Source organism: Coenobita brevimanus, chromosome 65, assembly GCF_032717465.1.
Source record: "Coenobita brevimanus isolate Jiangsu-jjx chromosome 65, ASM3271746v2, whole genome shotgun sequence".
NCBI lineage: Eukaryota > Metazoa > Arthropoda > Malacostraca > Decapoda > Coenobitidae > Coenobita > Coenobita brevimanus.
Window position 1 is genome coordinate 42,441,733 of NC_137018.1, and position 23,878 is coordinate 42,465,610.

Genomic DNA, 23,878 nt, shown 5'->3' on the forward strand with positions numbered 1-23,878 from the left:
ACATAAAAGAAGACAGGCTAATACAGATAATAACATCATTCATCAGTCCAACCCTGGAGTATGAGTCTGTAGTCTGGACTCCTCATCTCAAAAACCACATAGATAAGATTGAAAAAGTTCAAAGGGCCACTACAAGATGGGTACCAAGCTTAAGGGATCTTAGCTATGAAGAAATACTAAAAAAACTGAATCTGCCTACACTACAGGAGAGAAGGAAAAGAGGAGACATGATTATGCTATATAAATGCATATCAGGGAAAAAGAAAATAGACATAAGTGAATACATAACCTGTGGGGATGCATCAGGAGGAGGACACTGCAAAAAACTGCATAAAAAGAGAGGCAGTAAAGACGTAAGGAAATTTAGTTTTCCCAATAGGGCAAATGATCAGTGGAATGCACTACCAAATGAAATAGTGTATGCCAAACCAAATCATAAATTTAAGGATATGTACGATAAAAATGGTTTAAGACACGGGACAGTACGAGCTTGACTCATTCCTGTAAAGAAACAATTAGGTAAGAACAGTTAGGAAAGAACACACACACACTCTCTCTCTGATCCCACATCGATCTCATGCCTTCCCACATGCCCCCCCCTCCCCCCATGGTCAGACGGCTAGCTATGCCACCGTTAGAAACTGATGGGCAACAAACTCAAACATGACAGGCATCCACTGATTGTGTGTAACGACCCCAAGACTGAACATTTGACCTTGTTGTTTGTCCACAATCTCTGACTAGCTGCTCTCAAAATTGAATAAATTCATCCTTACCTGGCCCTAAACTCACCCATTAAGTTTGGCTCAAATTGGGCCATATGTTTCAGTTAACTTTACCCTTGAACTTGACCTCTGACCTAATGTACTAGAATTAAAATACAGTAATTTCATCCTTGCTTAGCTCTAACCTTTCCACTACGTTTAATCAATATCAAAGTAGACCTATTTGAGATAAAAGGCCATACATTTAACCTCAGCCTGTGACCTTTACATCACCACCAATTGTTCTCAAAACGGATCACTTCACCCTTTCCTGTTTCTCAACCCTTCCACCCAATTTGGTCAAAATTACAATAAAACTGCTTGAGTTGACCTAAAATCTGACCTATGACCTTTTTTTGCCACAAGTAACACCTGTTACTCTGATGGTCATAAATCATCATGCCAAATCTGGCACAGTTCCATGCCAAAGTTTTCTTCATAATTTTGCTATCAGATAGACAGATAAACTGGACCAAACACATAATCCCCTCATGCTACAGGCATGGGGGTGAAAAAGACTATACATGCATGATACTTCTTTTAACCCCTAGGCTGTGGCATTGCTGCCAAACAGGATGTCTGTAGAGCAGAAAATTTGGGCAAAAAATAACCTTTTCACTTTAAGAACTTTCAAAGAAATCTTTATCATAAATTACTAAAATCCATAACCAAGTAAACTAATCTTTCTACTTACAACTGAAACAGTCTGGAAGACTCTAGGTGCCCCAGTTCACACTTACTGATAATCTGGAAACACCTTGACTTGGACTGTCAGAGCATGTTCTGGTTTTCTGGCACCTAGGCAGGAGGGAAGTAACCATCAATGCCCCCATGTAAGACAAAAGTTGCATTATCCCACATCTGGGCATTCATTAAGTATAAATTTGTACTTCTCAGCATATGGAGACATTGGAAATATGAGAATTTGGCATGATTCTGGCAGGCATGCCAGAGGCACCCTACAGTCTTCTGAAAAGTATGTTGCAGCCTAGGGGTTAAACATCATTTCATTCTCATTTAACAGCAGCCTACTAAATAAAGCTTATCCCTTAGGATGCACTACAGCAGTACTACCACACACGAGCTATCAAATGGTACTGTCATTATTGTAGACGTGAACACCTGTGTCATCGGCAGATGCATATCCTCTTCCTTCCCAAGGTTCTTATACTACATCTAAACAGGTGTGTTTATATGGCAACTTATGCTCATATGCTATAGTACAGTACAGTATACAAATAACCTTTGCTATAACATCACAAATATCTTTGCTGTTTAGCCCTAAAGGTGAATGTTACATGTATAAGATTAAATCTGAGTACAATCAAACAACTTTATTTAGCTTAGAGAAGCATTCCAACTATAATGCCTTCAGCATGAGCCTGAAAAAGTCTTCCTTACTTTGAAGAGAATCTTGTGGCAGTAGCCAGAAAAAAAAGGAGAGAGGGGTGTCTATAAGTTAAAGCAGTTGATGATGGTTGTTAGAAACTCTTCAGTCCAAGGTGTATCACCTAGATTAATTAAAATCATCTGAGAGTCGTCAGAAAGAATCAAGAGAGTAAAGAAATCTACCTCAATCAATCTCTACATCACAGCTGGCACATTACTATTCTTGAGGCCACTCCCAGGTGTTCCTTATTCATTTATGGAGAATCCTACTCTTAAAAAGAGCTAATGCAAACAGAAAAAACAGTACAGTACAGTACTGCACTGTAAATAAAAACTTTAAAATATTCTTTCTGATAATGTACAACTACAGTAAAGTAATTTTAATGTATAGTTGCTAATATTCTCCCCTAAAGAGAACACTGGAATAAAAACTTTTCTTAACTTTGACTTTTTAAACATGGATATGTTACTACTATAAATGCAATCAGTACAGTTAATATTTTAGCATAAAAATTTTGATGCATAATGCTAACTGCTATATTAACATGATAATTTCTCACATAACCTTGGAAATTCAACCTTGGATATTCCTCTTACCCAGATACAATATAAAGGGCAGTGATCCAAAACTGAACTGGGTCACCTTTCCTACTGAAGAGCTAACCCTGGATGGCCACCTTACTCCTGGACAAAAGGGAAGGTATGTGTCTGTACACTTAGGAAATGTTGAACTCCATTCATCAATACAAAGGTAAGCCACACTATACTGCAGAGGGAATGTGGGCATGTGCAGCTTGCCACAAAGGTGTGGGAAGTAACCCCATCTTGTGCAGTATTTGTATTAAGTGGGTGCATACAAGATGCAGTTGTATTAGTGGTAGACTGCAAGATAATGCTGATATTGTGTCTGCGGTGTGTCAGGCAGGGCATGTAGAAATTGTCAGGTGTGAAAGGGCTATCTTGGTGATGATCTCTTGAAAGTGAGGAGGAGTTTTGTTACCTGGGTGACATGCTACCATATGTGCTGAAAGTGGGGCTGAAGCTAGCTTTGTGGCTAGGGTAAGGAGTGTCTCGAGGAAGTTAAGGGAGTCACTGCCTTTCCTAACATGGAGAGGGCTTTCCTTCCGTGTTAAGGAATCCTTGGATGCTGCATGTGTTAGGAGTGTAATGCTCCAAAGCAGTGAGACTTGGGGAGTGTAGGAAGAGGATATTCATAGGCTCAGACGTACAGAAATGACAATGATTAGATGAATGCGTAGTGTGTACTTGAATGCAAGCCCTGGGGGGGGGGGGGCTAGGATTACAACTGAGGAGTTCAGATGAAGGATGGGACTGGAGTGTATTAGTGTTGTGATGAGAAGGAATAAATTGAGATGGTTTGGGCATGTTGAGAGGATGGGGGGGTGACAGTTGGTGCATAGGGTGAGAAATGTGAATGCTGGGGGCAGGGTTGCAAGAGGCAGACCGAAAAAGACCTGGGATAAGGTTGCAGTGTGTGACCTCAGTGATAAGGAAGTGAAGAGGGAGCTTGCCAGAGGTTAAGCAGCATGGAAAGCTACCACTAAGTAACCAAGGCTGATGCATGCAAGCATGTGGGGTCTTTATAAACTATATGATACGTATGAGTTTCAATGACAATCAAGCTACTCCAGAGTGAATTCACTACAAATACTCAATTCTTTCTTCACTTCAATTGTCAGTTGCTTAGTACCTAATGAATGCAGAATCAGGCACCACTATTCACCACTCTTAGGTATTGCTGGGTTTCTGACACTGCCTGAGTAAAAAAATATGATTGTACCTGGAAACCTGGGGGGCCACCCCCATATGGAAGATGCTTCTTGGAGTCACATTTACCCACTGGACAATGTTTCCCCTTTGGCCAATTACCCCCTGGGAACTATTCCAACTATGAATCTACTCACCCCATGAATTTATTTTCCCACTACCCACCCACTCACTGACAGTCACCCACCCACACACTCATCCATTTTGTTCCCCTGCCCACCCCAACCATCTGCCCATCCACCCAACCCATCTGCCCATCCACCCAACCGATCCACCCTATCCACTTGGCCATCAAGCTTCACCATTATGATTTCATATAGTGATTATGTTGTGTATCATACTGATATGGTTGAAGGAGGAAGTTAAAAACTCTATGGTAAATGGCCACAAATCTCCACCATTCTGACCTGATTAGTGCTACTTTTGGCCATCTGGGATGGCAACTTTAGTAACCTTAACTACATCATTAACTTCTCTATAAAAAGCTACCCCTGTCAAATCCCTTTAGAATCCTCTTGATCGTTCCTCCTTTATTTCTATGATGGCAAAACAGACAGACAGAAACAGTCGTACACACTTTTAAAAATACATATTAATGCGAAGGGACAACTTTGACTCTGCTGTATGTCAAATTAAGAAGCATTTTAATTCCAACGATCTTGATAAGCATTAGAAAATTATCCATAAATTTTTTTGACACTAGACTAGCCAGGTAGGGCCACAGTTAACTCTAGCCTGAGCTACACAAGTATACAGGTCGGTCATTTTGAGGTCACTACAAATAACACTCTTCACAGTTACTGAGCTGATGTGGCGGTAACAGAGAATTTTCCCCTTATTAAGCCCTACGGTACAGAAATATGAAATAAGCATATAATGCATCCTTCATGACCCGAGTATATTTGCTGGAAATGAAAAATAGTCCATTTGTTAAGTTCCCAACCTCTGAACTCCAAGTATGGCAGAAACACGAACTATCCCTCCTTCCAGTTTTTAACCGTCCCATCAGGAGCATAAGACTCAGGGGCTAGGTTACCAAACCGTGTTTCTTTGGGTGTTAAAACACTGACTCATCTGAAGGGGAAGAGAGGACGAGTTGTGCATGGTGCAAGGGTGAAGATGCTGAGCTGCGCGAGTTTACTGCACAGAATGCGAGGCAGAGGCAGGAGTGGCTCAAAAATGCCATTTTCTATTAGTGCGCGACCACCCCTCACACAGCGCGTCACGTGTCATCATGTTGATCACAGAAATTCCCGGGCATTCTACTGCTCCTGTTCCTGTTGAGGATGAAGAGGATGCAATGTCAGAAGTGTCAGCATTGGACTTTGAAGGGTTTATGGCCGAAGTGAGTGACTCTGATGCTCCTGGGAAAGGTGTTCAAGAGGAGTCTGTGGATGGATGTGTTGGGGTGGTGGGAGGTGCATTGCGGCACTGTAAGTGCTATTTAAGGTCATCAGGCCTGTTGTCTACTGTTTTTAGGGTAACTACCCATATTTTTGCTATTGTAGCTATAGCTTTAGTACAATGTCTGAAAAATATGACCTTTATTATGTCTCTAAGGGCCAAAAAATTTCCAGGTATGAGGGGGTACTGCCCATATGTAATTATTCCCATAAGATTATGTATTCCCAGTACGCGAATTCCCAGTGTGCGAGGTCGTGGACCACCCAATCTCTTGTGCACTGTGCGAGCGAGCCTACTGTACTTAACCACAAAGTAATGTCAGAACACAAATATGCTGCATAATAACAATATACCAGTTCATGACATAAACACTAATTCAACAACAAACAGCAATACCTAAATAAGAATTTTGTTCATTAATGAGGTAGGTGATGGCAACCATTATCAACTCACTTGATACAGTGCTGCCTACATCTCCCTTCACCTTTATCATTCATTTTCTTTCTGCCCTCCTCTCTTCCCATTTCTCCAATCTTTCCTGTCACCTTTTTATTACTCCTGTTTCCTTTTCTAGTGACTTTATATTGAGTGACAAGTCTAATGGTTTCCTCTAATTCAGGAAACCATTTATAACAACGGGTGGTAACCATATAACCAAACCATGCATGTTTTCTACATGTAAATAAGTGGGCTGGCAAAGCGTTAGTGCAACTCCCTGTTAAATACCTAACTCAAAGACAAACGGCCACCCCATATGGGATCATGGCATCTGACTATAGATAGACAGATAGATGATATAACAAGCATTTACATACATATCCATTAACAAAGACTATTTCACAGGCCATGGAGCAAGTTCTCCCTGTACAGTATATGCAATCACCATGGAAACAAGAAGAGGGGCCATTACACAGCCTGCTGCAGAAGCAATCATCCCCAGCACGTGCAAACTCCCTGGCTCTTCTTTGACGATGAGGAGGTACGGCCAATTGAACGCTTCAAGAATCCTCGTGATGCCCATATTCTCTTCTACATAGGTGATGTAAAGGATCATCAGTAGCTGTCCCTCAGTGTTTGGATTCAAAGTAGCTACTGAAGGAAGTTAGGATGACTGTTACATCATTTGTGCTGCCTCCCAATCTTTCACCACTAGCTTCTTCAAAATTAGTATCTTATGATCTAAATGTGCCATGCCAATATAGCAACAGGTGAATCAACTCTGTGGTGGACAATACTCTACCATGGCTGTACACAGTCAGGGGTGTAAGTGTTTTGCAATACTTTATCTTATATCAAAGTTCCCAATTTCTAGCAGTTCAATCAGGGACAAGAGAAATGGCTACTACTGAGGCTGCAGTAGCTCAGTCAGTACCATACTCATCTAATGATGCAAGTGTCCCGTATCTACAGTAGGATTCAAATCCAAGCTATGGATAACATTTAAATAAGGTTACCTGTAATTCCTTTATGATGCTTACATATATTCACATCCAACTGATTCTACTGATGGCATTTGCAGATTACCACACAAAACACAGCCATTACAACACTGTCTTTCACAAGGATCACTTGTCCTAGACACCGCTTCCTCATTCATACTTCACCAGTATGGGGAAAGTTATCATTCTCTCTCTCTTCAAGGAGATGGTCCAACTCTTTGGTGGACCTAATATGGACTGATACAGTGATACTGTACTGATACTGTGCTCTGCATACATAAACATATTGTACTGTTTCACAAGTACAGTACTGAAACACTGTCAAAACTGTATGTATTACAGTTATATATTTTTTACAGTACCTGGTACATGTATGTGGCAGTGTTCACCTTTGCAGGGCAGCATCTGGAAGCAGCATACTTAACCAATACTGAATCCTTTAATTCTGAGTTTTAGTGATGATTGCTGGATTTGTGATAAATGAGAGCCATGATATTTCAAAGCCCTAAATCTGACTTCTGTGGGTACAAGTACTTATTAATTACTGCCAACATATCAATGTACTTGATGAGCATTTCAGCCTAAAAACTGATGATTAGCTTACTAATTGTACTAAATTATGATACTTATGTCTGCCTATGTTTTAAGATGTACAAAGTTTCTCAATTTGTGGGGGTGAATTACATGTAATATTTAATCAGTTTAATAAAGTGTTCATCCATTCATCCATTATCAAATCCTACATTGCCCCATGAGGAGCATAGTAGCCCGGAGCTAGGCAGTTGGTCCTGACATTTAAGATGACAGTGACCAGCCTCAATCATCCCTGAGTGGCATTACATGAGCAATCAACCCCAACCATCCCTTGGATATAAACCTTCACCGGCTCAATCCGACTGGAGCACAATAATTACCCACTAAACCACCAGGCGCCAAAATTTGGTTATATGGTTACGGTACCACCCAGCATAGTAAATGGTTTCCTGGTGCACAGGAAACCATTTGGCTTGTCACATTCAACATTTTAAACTACTGTACATATATTTACAGCATATATCAAAAACTAATAAATCTTTTTTCCCCCCGTGACTTACTCTATTAATGTGGTTTAAATCATCCATTAAATAAAAACAATTATGAGACCAGCTGGAATGCTGTGCCCTCACTATTACTATTGCCAAGCAACTCCCATGGCTATGGGTAATATACTTTGCTCAGAAAATAATTATATCAATGAAGTGCTTGAAAGGGCACAGCAGGGAAGAAAGGTTGCTGGTTCTTTGAAAGCAGTTACAAGAAACAAGGAAGTGAGCATGGAAGTGAAAAAGTTACTACATGACAGTATTGTGATACCAACTCTAACGTATGGAAGTGAAGCTTGGACGTTGTTGGAAGGACACAAGTCAAGAGTGAGTGCAGTGGAAATGAGTTATTTAAGAGGAGCCTGTGGAGTCACACGGAGAGACAGGCTGACGAATGAGGATATAAAGAAGCATTGTGGTGTGGATGTGGATGTGATAGGAAGTGTTATGAGGAACACGCTGAGGTGGTTTGGCCATGTGGAGAGGATGGAGGGTGAAAGACTGACGAAGAGAATGTATGTGAGTGAGGTGGAGGGGGGAAGAGGGAGGGGGAGGCCGGGGATGAGATGGAGGGATGGGATGATGCCCTTATCATGAGATGAATTTGCTCTCAAGAACACACACAAGACTTCTGCAAGAGGAACTGGATAGTGACAAATTTGAACTTATGAGATACCCGGTACGGCCAGTATCAACACACAGTATTAAGGAAGACAGAGTACATGTGTCATGACCATGCCATCATGGCCAAGGAACATGTGAAAGATCTACAAAGTCAGGAGAGCAACACTGCCACCTTCACTCACCACACTGACAAAGCAGTGTCTTCAGCGAGCCACTTATCTGGCTGGATATTACCTTCAACCCACAGTGCATGCTTGCTCTGGAAGTCACTGGTGCTACCAAGACTTGAATACTACTGCCAGCTGTGGACACCACATAAAAGGACATAATAAAATTAGAAGCATTGCAAAGATCCTTCACCAGCGGAATATAGTACAAGGCATGCAGGATCAAGTTACTGGGAGAAACTATAGGACCTGAGACCATTCACTTCAGAGATGACGGGAAAAATAATATCATAATTTATATCTGGAAACTTTTATAGCAGCTGGTCCCAAATGTGGGTCAACAGGTCAATTGCCACCCATGAAGAGGTCGCTTCTGCTATGTGAGGAGAGCTGAAGGTGTGTCCCAGAGTGAAAACCACGGTCCACGAAAGTTTCGCCTATAGCGGAACGTGGCTTTTTAACTCTGACAAATCCCCTGATGTTTTCAAATGCTGGCTGGATAGATCGCTATCTCAAATTCCCAATCAACCCCCCACACCAGGCTATCCCAATCTCCGTTCAAATGCTCCATCTACAGTCAAGAGCAGCAGACTTGCCTGGTGAAAGCAGAGGCCCACCCCAGCTGCATCAGTAATGGATGGAATACCACAAAGTAAACATGTGCCACTGTAATATGCATAAAGTTCCCCTACAGTCCTAGGTGGTTAAAATCAGGGGGGGGGTCTGAGGGGTGAAGCTCCCCACTTTGGATAGGCTAGGTCAGGTTTGGAGTGCTGGCGATGGCTACTGCACATGAAGACTAGGATGAAAGTGAATTTTTTGCATGGGGATTCGGGAAACTGTGTGCATCTAACACCCATCAAACATCTGTGATGCTACAAAATGGTGTGCTTCTGAAAAGCCTAGTATTCTGGTAAATGGCTCCACGAATTGGGCAAACACATTCCACGCACTGTGTAAAAAGCATATTTTTCTTTGTTAAATATCAACACTGTTGTGTGAAACTGTGCATCATAGTAATGTCATATACCATAATATAAATAATACAAACAGAACACGTATATATAACACAGCATGAGTTATTTGTATTTATCATAAACGGAATTTCAAATATAATTGATGGCATGTGATGGCAACCTGCCATTTCAGTGGTCCTATATTATTTAATTTCTGCTACATTTAGTGCAAGTTAGGTTCTTGTTATGCAAAGTGTTCAAAGCTCAACTACTTGCCCTTTGATCATGTGCAGCTAATGTGGGGTTCATTTCTAGACTGGGTCTAGTACACACAACTAGAGGAACAGGGCACAAAAACTCTGGTCAACCATCCTGACACGTATATTACCTTAAATTCATACAACACTGAGTACAATGTGAATACAATATTGACACAATACACTATACAGGTTTCAGACACTATCAGGACAGAAGGACTCTGACTGGGGCTACTGAAGTCTCAGGCTGCCTACAGGTGTCAGCCAGGTGCAGCAGGAGTCCCGTCAGACGTGCCTTGCCTCTGGGGGCATGGGACTACAGTAATCACTCTAATATCCGGACGCCCAATATCCGAACATCCCCACTATCCGGACATAAGAATGTTTCATACTGTACTTTTTTCCATACTATACTTACCTCATCTCACTCTTTAATGTCCTTTATTGGTGTGAATAGGGTGTTAGGAGCTATGCATGTGCGGTAGGAAGGTGTTTTTCTGAGTTAGGCTAGGTTAGGGTCCATAAGTACCAGTCCAGGAGCCAATCACCAGAATGTTTATTATTGTATGAACCTACTTCTAAACCCTCATTTTATGTTTCTTTTGCATTTATTTCAATCATTTATGTGCCTTATTGGTGTGATTTGGGTCTTAAATAGGTGCTATGCATGTCCAGAGGGAGTCGTATAGGTGTTTCTCTGAGTTAGGGTCCATAAGTACAAGTCCATAACCTGGGACCCAATATCCGGACCCACCTATGGCTCTATTACGTCGGATATTGGAGTGATTACTGTACTGCCAGGGGCCGAGTCATCTGGAGTGGGCTGCTGAGTGGCGTGGAGAGGGGCCCTTCCCCAGTAGGGCCTCGGTGGAGAGCTCGGTTCTCGGGACTGTGGCCGATAGGGAGAGTAGAGGCACTTGCCTGCGCCCACTCTGAGGAGTAGGTCGCCATCCAATGGGGCTGGGGAAGTAGCGCCCCGGGGCCCTGGGGGCGCCCCTGGGAGTCCGAGGGCTGCAGTCTCTCTTGGGCCATGCCGCCGCCAGGGGCTGCCTGCAGCGTCCCTTCCTCCGGGAGTCCAACAGTAGGTGGTCTTGTCTGGGCGCTGGCTGCACTGCACAGATCCCCGGGTTCACGATGGGGCCTCGCCAGACCTCCTCCAGGCGTAACTCCTCCCAGGGGCTATCTCTGTGGGGGGAAAGGGAAGGGTGTACCACTCAGCCTCCAGAGTGGTGGGCCAAACAAGGGACGCCCTCTGTGGGGGGAGTCACTGAGGGATGGGTGATTACCATACCCCCCCTGGCACAGCTGGTGGCCGTCACCAAGGTCCCTGGGGCGGCAGATACAAAGCAGCTGGTGGCCATCTCCTTCCTGCTGGTGCAGCTACTGGCCATCACCGAGGCCCGGTTAGGTGAGGTGCAGCTAATGGCTGTCACCGAGGTCCTATTCCCCGAGAGGACTGCAGGTGAGGTGCGGCCAGTGGTCGTCACCTGCCTGCCAGTGTGGCTAGCAGCTGTCACCAAAGTCCTGCTCCCAGGAGTGACTGCAGATGAAGAGCGGGCGGCGACCGTCTCTTCTCTAGTGCAGCTAGTGGCTGTCATTTGGCTCTGCAGAGGGGGGGATGCAGCTGTAGAGTTGTCAGTGGCTGTCTCTTGCCTAGTGCAGCTAGTGGCCATCACTTGGGTGCTGCCTGGGGCTGTAGTGTAAGCCCCACTCCGAACCTGTCACAAGCCGGTCCGGCTGGAGTGTAACCTGCTGGGGTTGTGGGGTTAGAGATGGCTTGTCTGAAGGTAAGAGGGGCACAAGGTAGTGGAGGATGTAAGCCCATCTAGTCCTGGTCTTGTATGCACCTCCTGGTGGTCTCCCTCTGGGGTGGGTGTTGTATCCCTGTTGCTCCTACGTGGGGTGGATGTTGCACCACCCCTCTCATGGTGTTCCGTCAGAATGGGCATTTCATTTCTTAATATATAGTTTGTTCAGACTGTAAATTACACCTAGTGGGTATTTTGACTCAGTCTCTGTGTGGGCAGAAATTTAATGTTTAGTAAATATAGGGACTAAACATTTTGCTCACTCTCTTCACACATGCACACCACAAGACAGTCCCGTGTTGCCCCTCAGACCCTCCAAAGCAATTACAATACCTTACTTCATGGAACCTAACAAGACAAGTAGTCTAATTTGCATTATTTTAAGCACTAGTCCTTGTGCGTTTGTTTAGAAAACAAATTTATCGTGAAAAAAAGTTAAACACGGGATTGTCTTGTGGTGTGCATGCGTGAAGGGAGTGAGCAAAATGTTGTGTCCCAGTATTTACTCAACATTAAATTTCTGCTCACATAGAGACTGAGTCAAAATACCCACTAGGCATAATTTACAATCTGAACAAACTCTGTATTAAGAACCTAACTTGCACTAAATGTAGCAGAAATTAAGTGATATAGGACCACTGAAGTGGCGGGTTGCCATCACATGCCATCAATGATATATTAATTTCCGTTTATGATAAATATAAACAATTTACGCTACATTATATATACATGTTCCATTTGGGTCTGGTTAGTACTTGGATGAGTGACCGCCTGGGAACTCCTGATGCTGTTGGCATAACGTTCTCCCTACGTGTCAAGTGGGGTTGGTGGAGGATTACTGCCCCTCCCTGTAAAACAATTGACTCTAAGCCCTTGGCCACCCCGTTTGGGATACATGGCGTCTGGCAATGAATGATGATGATATTACGGTATATGACATTACTATGATTCACAGTTTCACACAACAGTGTAGATATTTAACAAAGAATAATATGCTTTTTACACAGCGCGGGGAATGTGTTTGTCTAAATCGTGGAGCCATCTACTGGAACAACAGCTTTGAAAGCACCCCATTGAAAATATTAAAGCTCGGGTCAAATACTAGCCTACATGCACTCAATTTACTACTGTCACATACATATGCATAAACATAACATCTAGATACCTTTGGAAGTCTAATGTCCTCTTCTGTAAATTTATATTTTGAAATATAACTTATTCGCTGTCCTTCCCAACACACAGACGGATGAATGGCACGTCAACATCCTCCCCTTTACGGTCGTCAGTGCAAATATCAAGAATGATAATTGGTCCAATCTTCCTTTTAGATTTCTTTTCACTGGTTTCTCCTTTGTCCCGCTCCCTTTCATCTTCTGCCATCAGTTCCTTCAGTATTTCTGTAATCCTGGTGGTAAGATCAACAATTTTATTTAGTATTGGCTCCACTCTACATCCACCTAAGTCCCGGAACAATGGAGTCTCCGAATGACTGCTAATAGTGCTAAGGAATACAATAGGGTAACATAGACGTTATTGATAGTTAAAAGATCAATATATTCATTTCACTAGCATTTGGGGCGTGACACTTTTACGAAGTAGTAAAGTTACGTAAAAAAAAAAAAAAATTACATGGCATGTGAGTGCATGGGAAGAATATGTGTTAAAAATAAGTTTAATTATCTGGTAAGGAGAAGGAAGATTCAATATTATAATCAAAAGATTCAGGAAGCAGGATCAGATATGGCTAAGTTATATAGACTTTTAAAAGATCTAACTGGATGTTCAAAGAAGAAAAAACTCCCAGATGGCTTTAGTGATTGTGATCTGGCAGTTGCTTTTTTGGGATTCTTTAAAAATAAGATTGTGAATATATTAAACAGTTTTGTTGAAGTGCCTTTTCTGGCTGATAGTGAGCCAGACACTGAGCTTAAATTGCTGCATTTTAAGATGATAAATAAGGACATTCTTATTCGAGTTATTAAGAGAGCTAAGAAGAAATTGTGCAATGGATCCAATGCCTATATCTGAAGTGGTAGAGGCTGAAAATTTTTCAAGCTTTATAGATATTATGGTGATGATTGTGAACACTAGTATTTCTACGTGTAAGTTTCCTGTATCTGAGAAGATAACCATTGTTAAACCAGTGTTGAAGGGTACACTTGATTACCAAAACTTGAGTTCTTACAGACCAGTTTCAAATTTGTCATATGTATCTGAAGTACTGGAATATGTGATTCTAGATCAGTTACTTGATCACCTACAAAATGTAAATGCTTTGCCAGATATTCAGTCAGCTTACAGGCAATTATATTCCACGGAGACAGCAGTGTGTTCTGTAGTCAGTGATCTACTAGAAATAATTGATAACGGTAAATGTGCGATGTTGGTTCTGCTTGATCTGAGTGCTGCCTTTGACACTGTCGTTCATGAGCAGCATTTAGATGACCTAAGATCTACTGGGGTCATGGAAGGAGCATTGAGGTATCTAGAAAACTACTTATTGGATAGGAAATATTGAGTACAAATTTGTAATTCATTTTCTTCATATGAAACGTTGAGTAGGGGTGTCCCCCAGGGAAGTGTGCTGGGTCCAGTTCTTTTTTGTATTTACACAATTGGTTTATCTAAACTGTTGGAAAGACATGGACTGAAATTTAAGTTATTTGCTGATGATACTCAGTTTTACTCTTCCATTTATGAAATGGATGACACTGTTGTGAAATTAAATAATATTCTTTTCAGTGTCCGAGAATGGATGGATTTTAAGCAACTCAAATCCACTCACTTGATGTAGTGCTGCCTACTTCTTCCTTAGCCTTTATCTTTCTTTTTCTGTGCCTGCCCTCCTCTCTTCCTATTCCTCCCATCTTTCCTGTCACTTCTTATTGCTTTTCTTTCCTTTACAGGTGGCTTTACATTAAGTGACAAGCCAAATGGTTTCCTGTAAGCCAAGAAACCATTTACAACGCTGGGTGGTAACCATATAACCAAACCATACGTGCTCCCTAAGTGTCAACAAGTGGGTTGGTGGAGGGTTAGTGCCCCTCCCCGTAAAACAACAAACTCAAGGTCAAATGGCCACCCCTTACGGGATTATGGCGTCTGGCAATAGACAGATAGAAGTTAAATGAAAGTAAGACTGAGTACATGATAGTAGGCAGCAGGGACAGAATAAGAAATTTGAGCAATATTAATATGAATATAAATGGTAATCCACTTGATGTTGCTGATAGAGTTCGTGATCTGGGTGTCTTACTTGATTGTAACTTGTCCCTGAATGCTCAGGTAAATAATGTTGTTAGGATCTCTGGCCACCATTTTAAGAATATGCTTTTGTTAAGAAATGCATAGATGAGAGTTCTGTCAAGAAACTTATGATAAATTGTGTAATTAAAAGAGTGGATTATTGTAACTCAATTTACTGCAATCTGCCAAAGATACAGCTAAAAAAATTGCAGAATATCTTGAACAGGGCTGCAAGATTGATTAAAGGTGTTTTCTCCTCGTGATAGAATTACTCCGGTGTTGATTGAGCTTCACTAGCTGCCTATCAAGGCTAGAATTAAATTTAAAGTGTGTGTTTTGACTCATCAAGCACTCCATACTGGTTGCCCATCATATTTGAGAGACCTGTTGCATGTGGTTCCATCATCTGAAGATGGCATCAACACTCGTCGAGCTAGTGTTGGACTGACACTGTTGGAGCCTAGAGTTTCATCCAATATTGGCTTTCGTGCCTTCAAGTTTGATGCCCCACGACTTTATAACAGTCTTCCACTTGATATAAGGCTGATCGAGGGCACAAAGAGTTTTAAAAACAAGTTAAAGACATTCTTGTTCTCAGAATGTTACGACCTGGAGGATTCAACAATCAGGGAATGATACGCACTGTGATTTTTGTATTGGGTTTGATCTAAATCATACGTGATGGTCCTACAGAGCGCCTTTGGCGGAGAGGGACCAGATAAATAACGACGACAACAACAACAATTTAAGAAAAATCCATCATGACACCGCTGCAGCCTCCTATTCGTACACAACGTGGGTTGAACAGAGAAATTAGTAAATTAATAAACGGCATGCGTAATGAACTGCCACTTAATGCCTTCACAAACATGACGTATAGTCTAACTTATTCTTAATATTTCCAGACAATTATAATCAACTCTGAAAAGAATCTATTGTCAAGAGGCGAGATTTGCCAGTTAGGTGCTCGAGAACCTTCTCGGCGTTTCCTGTACGGACCGCAGTTCCGGTATCGGTACGAGTCAGAGTTGCCAGTTTGCTTGCTGTTTGTGAGCATAATTATTTCGTAAGTTGTGCGTTAATTTTTTTGCTCTTTTTCTCGATGATGTTTTATTTATGTGGTTGTTAAACTGTGTAATTCAAATCTGTATGCTAAATAGTTTACAGTGTTAAGAAATGAAATGATAACAGCGGACAACACGATACCCCCAGGAGGCGACAACAGAGGGTTTGATGCAGCGTACGGGGTGTCCGTACCATATGGGCACGTCCCGGGTGGCCGCGCACACCTACACCCCAGAACCGACCCGACCCGTGCACCTCAGCCCGGGCACACTACCTTCTCGCCAGCCTGACCTGCGTCAGGATCAGGGTGGAGCTGAACCTTACGCTCTTTACATACAGCCCTACGGAGACGGCCTCAAGCCGCTTAAATTTAGAGACAGCCTCCAGCCGCTCCTCAGAAGAGGCGGCCTCAAGCCGCTCCTCGAACAAGATGGCCTCAAGCTGTTCCTCACAAGAGAAGGCTTCAAGCCGCTCTCGTACTGAGACGGCCTCAAGCTGCTCCACCAGGACTACCCACAGAGTCGGTAGCGGTCCTGAGGACAAGACACCAGTGACGGGCTCCTGCCTCGCCCACAAACGAGAGATGGCCTCTAGCTGCTTTACGCCCGCATGTCATCCTCCCGCGTCCACCTGCCGTAGTACCAGTCCCCAGCCAGGGAGCCCACCACTGACAGCCTGGTGGCAGGGTCCTGTACAGTCCCCGGGGTTATTCTCCCTGCAGTCAGCCCCTGAGGAGGACCTGCCCCTGACAGACCCCTTCCCGGAACGCCGCTGCAGTTCCCTCCTGACAGCGAAGTTCCCCGGAGTGGACCGCAGCTCCCAGGTCTCCGATGGTGCCCCCAGCTCCCCGGGGCGAGACCCACCCCACTCCCAGCCGAGGCGATGTGGATCCTCCACCCAGTGGCTCAGAAGACATCTGGAGGAGTTGTTTGGCCCCTACACCGCCAGCCAGACCTCTGCCCTCAGCCCCCAGCACCCGGGGCCTTTCATCACGCTCACGGGGGACGACATCAACCCACCTACTATATGACTCACATGTGGACCAGTACGAGGACATAATTATAGCAGAGTGCCAAAATTGGAATCAGTGACCGTGATCAGACAGTGACTTAAAGTGGAATGTGATAAAAGTAAGGCTCCCGTACCCAAAGTAGTGATACCATTTTTCAGCAACCCCCCCCCTCCCTTGCACCTGTACCAACCTAGACTCTATCCTCGTCCCCCCCCCCTAGTGTGCTCCCTGCAACAAGATCAAGTCTGTGTCCCCCCCCCCAGTGATCTCCCTGCAACAAGATCAAGTCAGTGTCCCCCCCCCCAGTGATCATCACAAGGCTGGATATAAGAACTCTCATGTGACCTGGAGCCAGTGTTCCTAGAGGCTGAATATAAATAATAACCCCGAGGCACCTAGAATCATACTGTGAACTGTACCACCACACACAGTGAACTGTACCACCCTGAATTGTGAACTATGACTGTCACGTATCCTGCGAGATACGCTCACCCCTTTTCAGCATCCCCAGAATTGATGAATCAGAAATATTGTGAGACATCTTATTGCCCTTGTATACACTTGGTGAATATATGTGTAAGGTGTTGCCTTGAGTTTTTATGCCCTGTTTCTCCTATATTTGTAGTATCGCCCCAGTCTTGAAAAGAACCCAATACTAGGCTAGGCGTTCTTAGGATGGGAAGCCTCCCTAAAAACACCTAGCATAACATGTAATGGAAGAAAACTCTGGCATGTTTTGATGTCTACTAATTGGTAACTGTTGTTGCTAGGGGCAGGTACCGGGCTAGCACGTCCTAGAATGCTAGAGAAGTAGTTCATTCTCGAACAATGCAAGCTTATATAAGGATGGATAAGACTAGGACAGGTTCAGCCGGTTTTTCAATTCAGTTTGAGTGTAGTGCAGTGTCAATGCAGTGTAGTTTGTATATTTTCGGTACTTGTGAAAACAGTGAAGTGTTGCTGGGAAATAGTGAAGAGTTACTGAAGTTTGTACATCATTGGTACTTCTGAAAATAGTGAAGTGTTCTCAAGCATTAAGTGTAATTGCAGTTAGTAAAGTTTGTATAGCTCCAGTGCTTGTGAGAATAGTGAAGTGAAGACTGAAAGCGTTAAGTGGAATTATTTGGAAAAACAGTGAACTTAACCAGTCACGTCCCGAGCACTTTCGCACCTCCGACACCCCCCAGTCCCGATCATTTTTGGATTTTTTTTTTTTTTTGGCTAAAACCTCCGCTTTTGGTGAGAAACATCGAAAATTCATTGAGAAATCGCTCACCTGAGGTTTAAAATACTCGATACAGATAGGAGTACCTCCTTACCTTACAGGGTTTTCCATCAGGCTGGCTGCAAAGAAAACGAGTTCTATGGGAGGATAACTATTCCACACCACTCATAAACGGTATTTATTTATTTATTTGGTACGAATTTATATGCAGTACGAGAGTATATTGGTTTTCAAACAGTAATATAGGCATTATAAGCATTGTTTCACTCACTAACTCATCACCATTCCTGACCTTCTTTTGCCACATTACCTGATCATCATTTCTGACTGTTTCTTCCTCTAATGCTATGTAAACTTTGACCTCCACATTGTCTTCGATTGGGGAATCACTCTGGCCCTGAATGTCTTTATTGGCCAGGTTACTGGTAACAGGTGAATTGCTGAGACAATGGGGGGGGGAGGTTATGCGGTGTAAGGCATTGTACCTGCTTGGCATCTTGTAGAGGAATAGAGGAAGGTGTCCTGTGTATACGTACGAAAAATCACGTGCGAAAATTGAAAATTGTGCAAATTGGGGACCTTGCAATTGCACGACGTACCAGTACGTCGCCGGGACTGGCAGATGCAAAATGTTCCAACATACCCATAGTTCGACGGGACAGGGTGGGTTATTTTACAAACGTCTGAGCTGGTCTTGTGTGCTGTACACCTTAAGGTTGACCATAGGAAGAACAACTCACTGAGCAACGTCCTTCCTATACTGAACTACTGCTGTTGGAGCCTGTGGCAGTGTGGGGGGTGCGGACGTAACACTATATACCTACTCAATGGGTTACTGAAGGGAAGGCCATAGTCGTAGCTGCCTAACCTTCAATATGTGCATGCGACAAAAGCTTGACTCAAAACAGTTTTAATTTGAAGTTTATTCCACTCCAGCCTTGACCAAAGGTGAATTATGAACGTCGGGGTCCGAGAGGCAAGCCCATTAAAATGCTGAGTAGTCTTACAGAGGACAGCTCAACACCTCCAGAAGGAGCCTATGGAGGGGTGAATAAAGCGTGACTTGACTCCGGGCGACAGAGACAAGTCCGCCTGGGCCGTGTGCCCCTATGACCCGGAATTTGCCTGCTGCCACCATAGCTGGAAAAAGAGACTACCTTCCGGGCGAGCCGACCACTGACAGGATCAGGGTGGAGCTATTACTCTAGCTCCAGTCAGCACCCCTGAGACGGCTGGTAGCCGCTCGACCCTCCAACGGGAGACGGCCGGTAGCCACTCCGGAGGTAATCAGGAGATGGTTGGTAGCCACTCCTGCCTTCATCAGAAGACTGCCGGTAGCCGTTCTGAACATGCCCTAACAGAGACGGCCTGTAGACGCTCGACCCTCCTACAGGAGACGGCCGGTAGTCACTCCAGAGGTAATCAGGAGATGGCCTGTAGTCACTCCGAAGGTGCCCTAACAGAGACGGCCTGTAGCTGCTCGACCCTCCAATAGGAGACAGCCAGTAGCCACTCTGGAGGTAATCAGGAGACGGCCGGAAGCTGCTCTTGCCTTCATCAGGAGACAGGCAGTAGCTGCTCCGAAGGTGCCCTCGAGTCGACCTGTAGCTGCTACCCTCCACGGGCCACGGCCAGTAGCAGGGCCTTTGCAACGGCCGGTAGCCACACCCCTAGAAGGCCACGGCCAGTAGCCGGGCCCTACAAGAGGAGACGGCCGGTAGCAGCTCCTCAGTCAGGTGCTGACTCCCCTCCATGAGACTACGACCCAGAGGGAGGCCCCAGGCTGGAGGACTACTGAAGAGGCACGGTGACCACCACTGGGCTCTTCTCACTACAGCTGGTCCCTGAGAGGCCTCGCTTGATGGACCCCGATGGAGGCCAATGTTGTAGCCCACTCCTGATGGTGTCTCCTATCACTGGAGACTGCAGCCAGCAGGACCTCCAGACCGCCCCCAGGACCCCCGAGCAGGACATCCCTACACCTCAATGCCAGAGACCCTCGTCCTCTGTCAGGAGCCTGAGCAAACAATGCAGGCAGCTGTTTGTCCCCGACCCAGAGGGCCAGACCCCAGCCCTGAGCCCTGAGAGCATGGGGCCCTTCGCCACCCACAGCCCTAGACAAGAGAGGATCCCTCTACGTGTGATCCCGTGACCCCTGAATACAGAGGCCCCTGGCAGAGCTCAGCCCCATCAGTAGTCAGACTGAGTTGTTCCCGCCACCCTTGTACCTGACCACCACCATACCCAGTCCCGATAGTGAGTGACAGTGAAAGCACAGTGAAAGTGATACAGTGAAGCAAAGGCAGAACCGTGACTTATTAGAATGTGGGAAGTGAGAAATAAAAGCTGTCAGTGTTAGTGTAAAAGAAAGGTGGAATAGATAAAGTAACGGTGAGACAATGAACACGGCCGGGCAGTGAGCAAAGTGTCTGTCTGAGTGAACGTAACATCAGCATAGTGACATAGCCTCAGGCCGAGATCAATCAGAAGCTCCCAGTGCCACAGGATAATTAATAACGTGACAGACAAACGAAGCAGACTGTCAACAGTGATAACAATGCTGCGGCCCCAGTGAAAGGATCTCCACCCGATAGATAAAACCTGGCCTTCCCCCGAGTGACAGTATTTGTTTGCACTGCCCTAAGACTCCTAATCCCAGTGCTATTCACTTTACCTGATCTTGTCTCAAACAATATCCTCCGTGATACTAAAACCCTCCATCTAGACCTAAGGTTTATAATTGCTCAGAATAATTACTCTTGTGACATCTACCCATTCCACTTGTAGAATTTAGCAATACTCGTGTAAGGTTGTTGCCTTGAGATTTTGTGTCCTGCGTCTCTCTTATTTGTTTAAGCTCCAGTCTAGAAAGAGAACCCAGCTACACACTAGGCGTTAGAGGGAAGGGAAGCTGACCCCGAAACACCTTGCATTACACTGGTGGACAGCAGTGGTCCTTGACCCGGGCATACAAGAGAGGTAATCAGGAAATACCAGCAAAATGGCAACCAAACCTCACATGCAATTACCCAGATTCGACCCTGAACAGTATGATGTTCACAAATACCTGGCAATTACTAAACCTTTGCTAGACATCGGGTTCGAAGATGACAAGCAAAAAATCGCGGTTACACTCCTGCTACTGGGTAAAACGGCAGCACCCAAGATCATCCCGGGGCTCACCTGGCAGAATTTCACTAAGCTCGTGATCCAGGCCATCACCCCATCACTAGGTAAAGCGGTGGCGCTATCTCAATTGGATAGCCTAACTTTTGATGGCAACCTAGATGACACATTAATCCAGGCTAGACGCCTGGTCATCATTGCCTACCCGGAGGCAGATGATGAAACCCGGGAGCAATACACTGTCAATACTCTCCTCAGATTTCTTCCCAGCATTATCAAGGAGCATTTTACAATCCACGACTGTACAGGAGACATGGATAGGGATATCCAACTCATACACTGCCTCCTGACCTCCCGCCCCGGACCCCAGCAAATCAATGTGGTTAAAAAGTTTCCCATAATCATCCTGGCTTCTCCAGTCAAGCCACGTCTGCCTATGCCCCACACCAGCCCCACCCCAGCACCCAGCCTGCCTAGGGCGCACCCCACCCACCGGCGCCCCAGTCACAAGGAGAACCTCAACCTCATTCTGGTGAATCCTTGAGAGTTCTCCACTTGCAGCTCCAGGTGCCCACTGCATGACATCAGGGACCAATTGAAAGCTGCCAGGCGCAAGACCACCACCCCAGGCCGACATAAAGTCTCATCCTTAGGGAACGAGGAGCCGGAGGACAAACCTGCACCTGCAGATGATGCCAAACCTGGGGAACAGGAGCCAGAGAAAGAAGGAGGCCCCCAGCAGTTGGATTTTTAGGACCACCCCTGCACCTTCCCACGGTGGCGAGGGCCACTTCCCCCAAATACTGTCCCCCAGTTTACCACAAGATGAAGCTGAACGGGGTGAAAGCCAGACTTCTGGTCGACATGAGAACAGCCAGATCCTGCCTGTATAGTCACTACTTCTCCCGTCATAAATCGACTTTCGGCCAGCTATTCCCTATGGCTACTTATCTTGTGGATGCAGGGGATGGCCCCCTCCCAATCCGTGGGGAGACACCGGCCCTGCGTGTCAATACCCACCAACCTGCATTGACACACCATATGTTCATTGTGTTTGACTCTTCCTGCCACAACTGCGCTGGATATCTGGGACTGGACCTGCTACAGAAGCTGGGAGCCACCACTGATTGCCGCAACAGACAGCTCCAGTTCCAGAAATCCCCCGACTCCCCCCTTCCTCTCTGGGCCATTTGCACCTGCACGCCCCGGCCCTGGCCAGAAGAATTCATGTCCCTCTCCCCTCCTCCCGATCCCCCCTTCCTTCCCCCCTCCCCTCCCCCCTCCTTCGTTCCCTGCTGCCACCTCCTCTGCAGGAACCATTCCCCCCCCCACCACAAAGCTTGGGTGCCCCTCAACCGGCCCTCAGGTACATCCGTCCTGTTCTCCCCACACTTCCCACCCGGAACCCTCTCGGCCTGCTTCCTGCCCCCAACCTTCCTTCCCCCTCATCACATGGCAGTCTGAATTGCCAACCTCACCCCCTCACCCCTCACCCTCCCAAAAGGGCTCGTAATCGGAGAGATGGAGGAAGCCGAGCCCTGTGCCCCCTCCCCCTCCAGCTCCCCCACCCCCCTGCCCCTCATTCCCGACCATCTCTCCACCCACCAATCAGACACCCTCCGCTGCCTCCTCCTGGATTTCCAGGACCTTTTCGCAGCAGGACCCGCCGATATTGGACATACCACCTATCTGGCTCAGGAAATCCCGCATGACGGGCCCACTGATCTGACAACCATCCCGGCAGAAAAGCCCCAAACACTGGGAAGAGGAAGACTGCCAGGTTCAAGAGATGATTGAGGCCGGAGTCATCTCCCCCTCCACCAGCCCTTGGTCCTCCCCTGTCGTTCTCGTGAAGAAGAAGGATGGCACAATGCGGTTCTGCATAAATTACCGCCGGCTCAATGATGTAACCACCAGTGACTACGCTACTCCACTCCCGTGGATAGACGACTCCCTAGATTCCCTGTATGGCGCCTCCTGGTTCTCCACCCTCAACCTCCAGTCGGGGTATCGGCAAGTCCCAGTGCGACCAGAAGACAGAGGCAAGACTGCATTCTCGACCAGCAACAGGAAACATTATGAATTTAATGTCCTACCCTTTGCCCTCTGTAACGCCCCTGCCACCTTCTTGAGACTAATGGAATCTGTCCTCAGCGGCCTCACCTGGGAGACCTGTCTAGCCTACTTAGGTGACGTCACTGTATTTAGCAAGACCTGGGCCAACCACCTTCAATGCCTTCGCATGGTCTTCACACGGTCTAGACAGAGAACCCAGCTACACACTAGGCGTTAGAGGGACGGGAAGCCGACCCTGAAACACCTAGCATTACACCCATAGATATAAATAAGCCTAGATGCCAACTGCCACATGATACTACTTTAGATGCGTCTGCGCAGCCGCCATCTTGGAACGGCTGAGGCAGACGATGTTGTGTTCCTGACGATGGGCAAAGTTGACCATTATATACCTTGAAATGCAACAGCACTGTGCTGCTTTTGGGTGCAGAATGCGCGGAATATATCTAT

General features: G+C 45.5%; 1 protein-coding gene across 1 annotated transcript in view; it reads left to right on the forward strand.

The window, feature by feature from the left end:
* LOC145404983 (ubiquitin carboxyl-terminal hydrolase 50-like) overlaps window positions 1-10,195 on the forward strand; it is a 34,009-nt gene extending 23,814 nt beyond the window's left edge. Inside the window, exons 6-9 of the mRNA XM_080276486.1 lie at window positions 1,818-1,948; window positions 2,755-2,853; window positions 6,189-6,382; window positions 10,128-10,195. Of these exons, the coding sequence (XP_080132612.1) occupies window positions 1,818-1,948; window positions 2,755-2,853; window positions 6,189-6,382; window positions 10,128-10,195 (492 nt within the window). The remainder of the gene's footprint in view (window positions 1-1,817; window positions 1,949-2,754; window positions 2,854-6,188; window positions 6,383-10,127) is intronic.
* The last annotated feature ends 13,683 nt before the right edge of the window (window positions 10,196-23,878 follow it).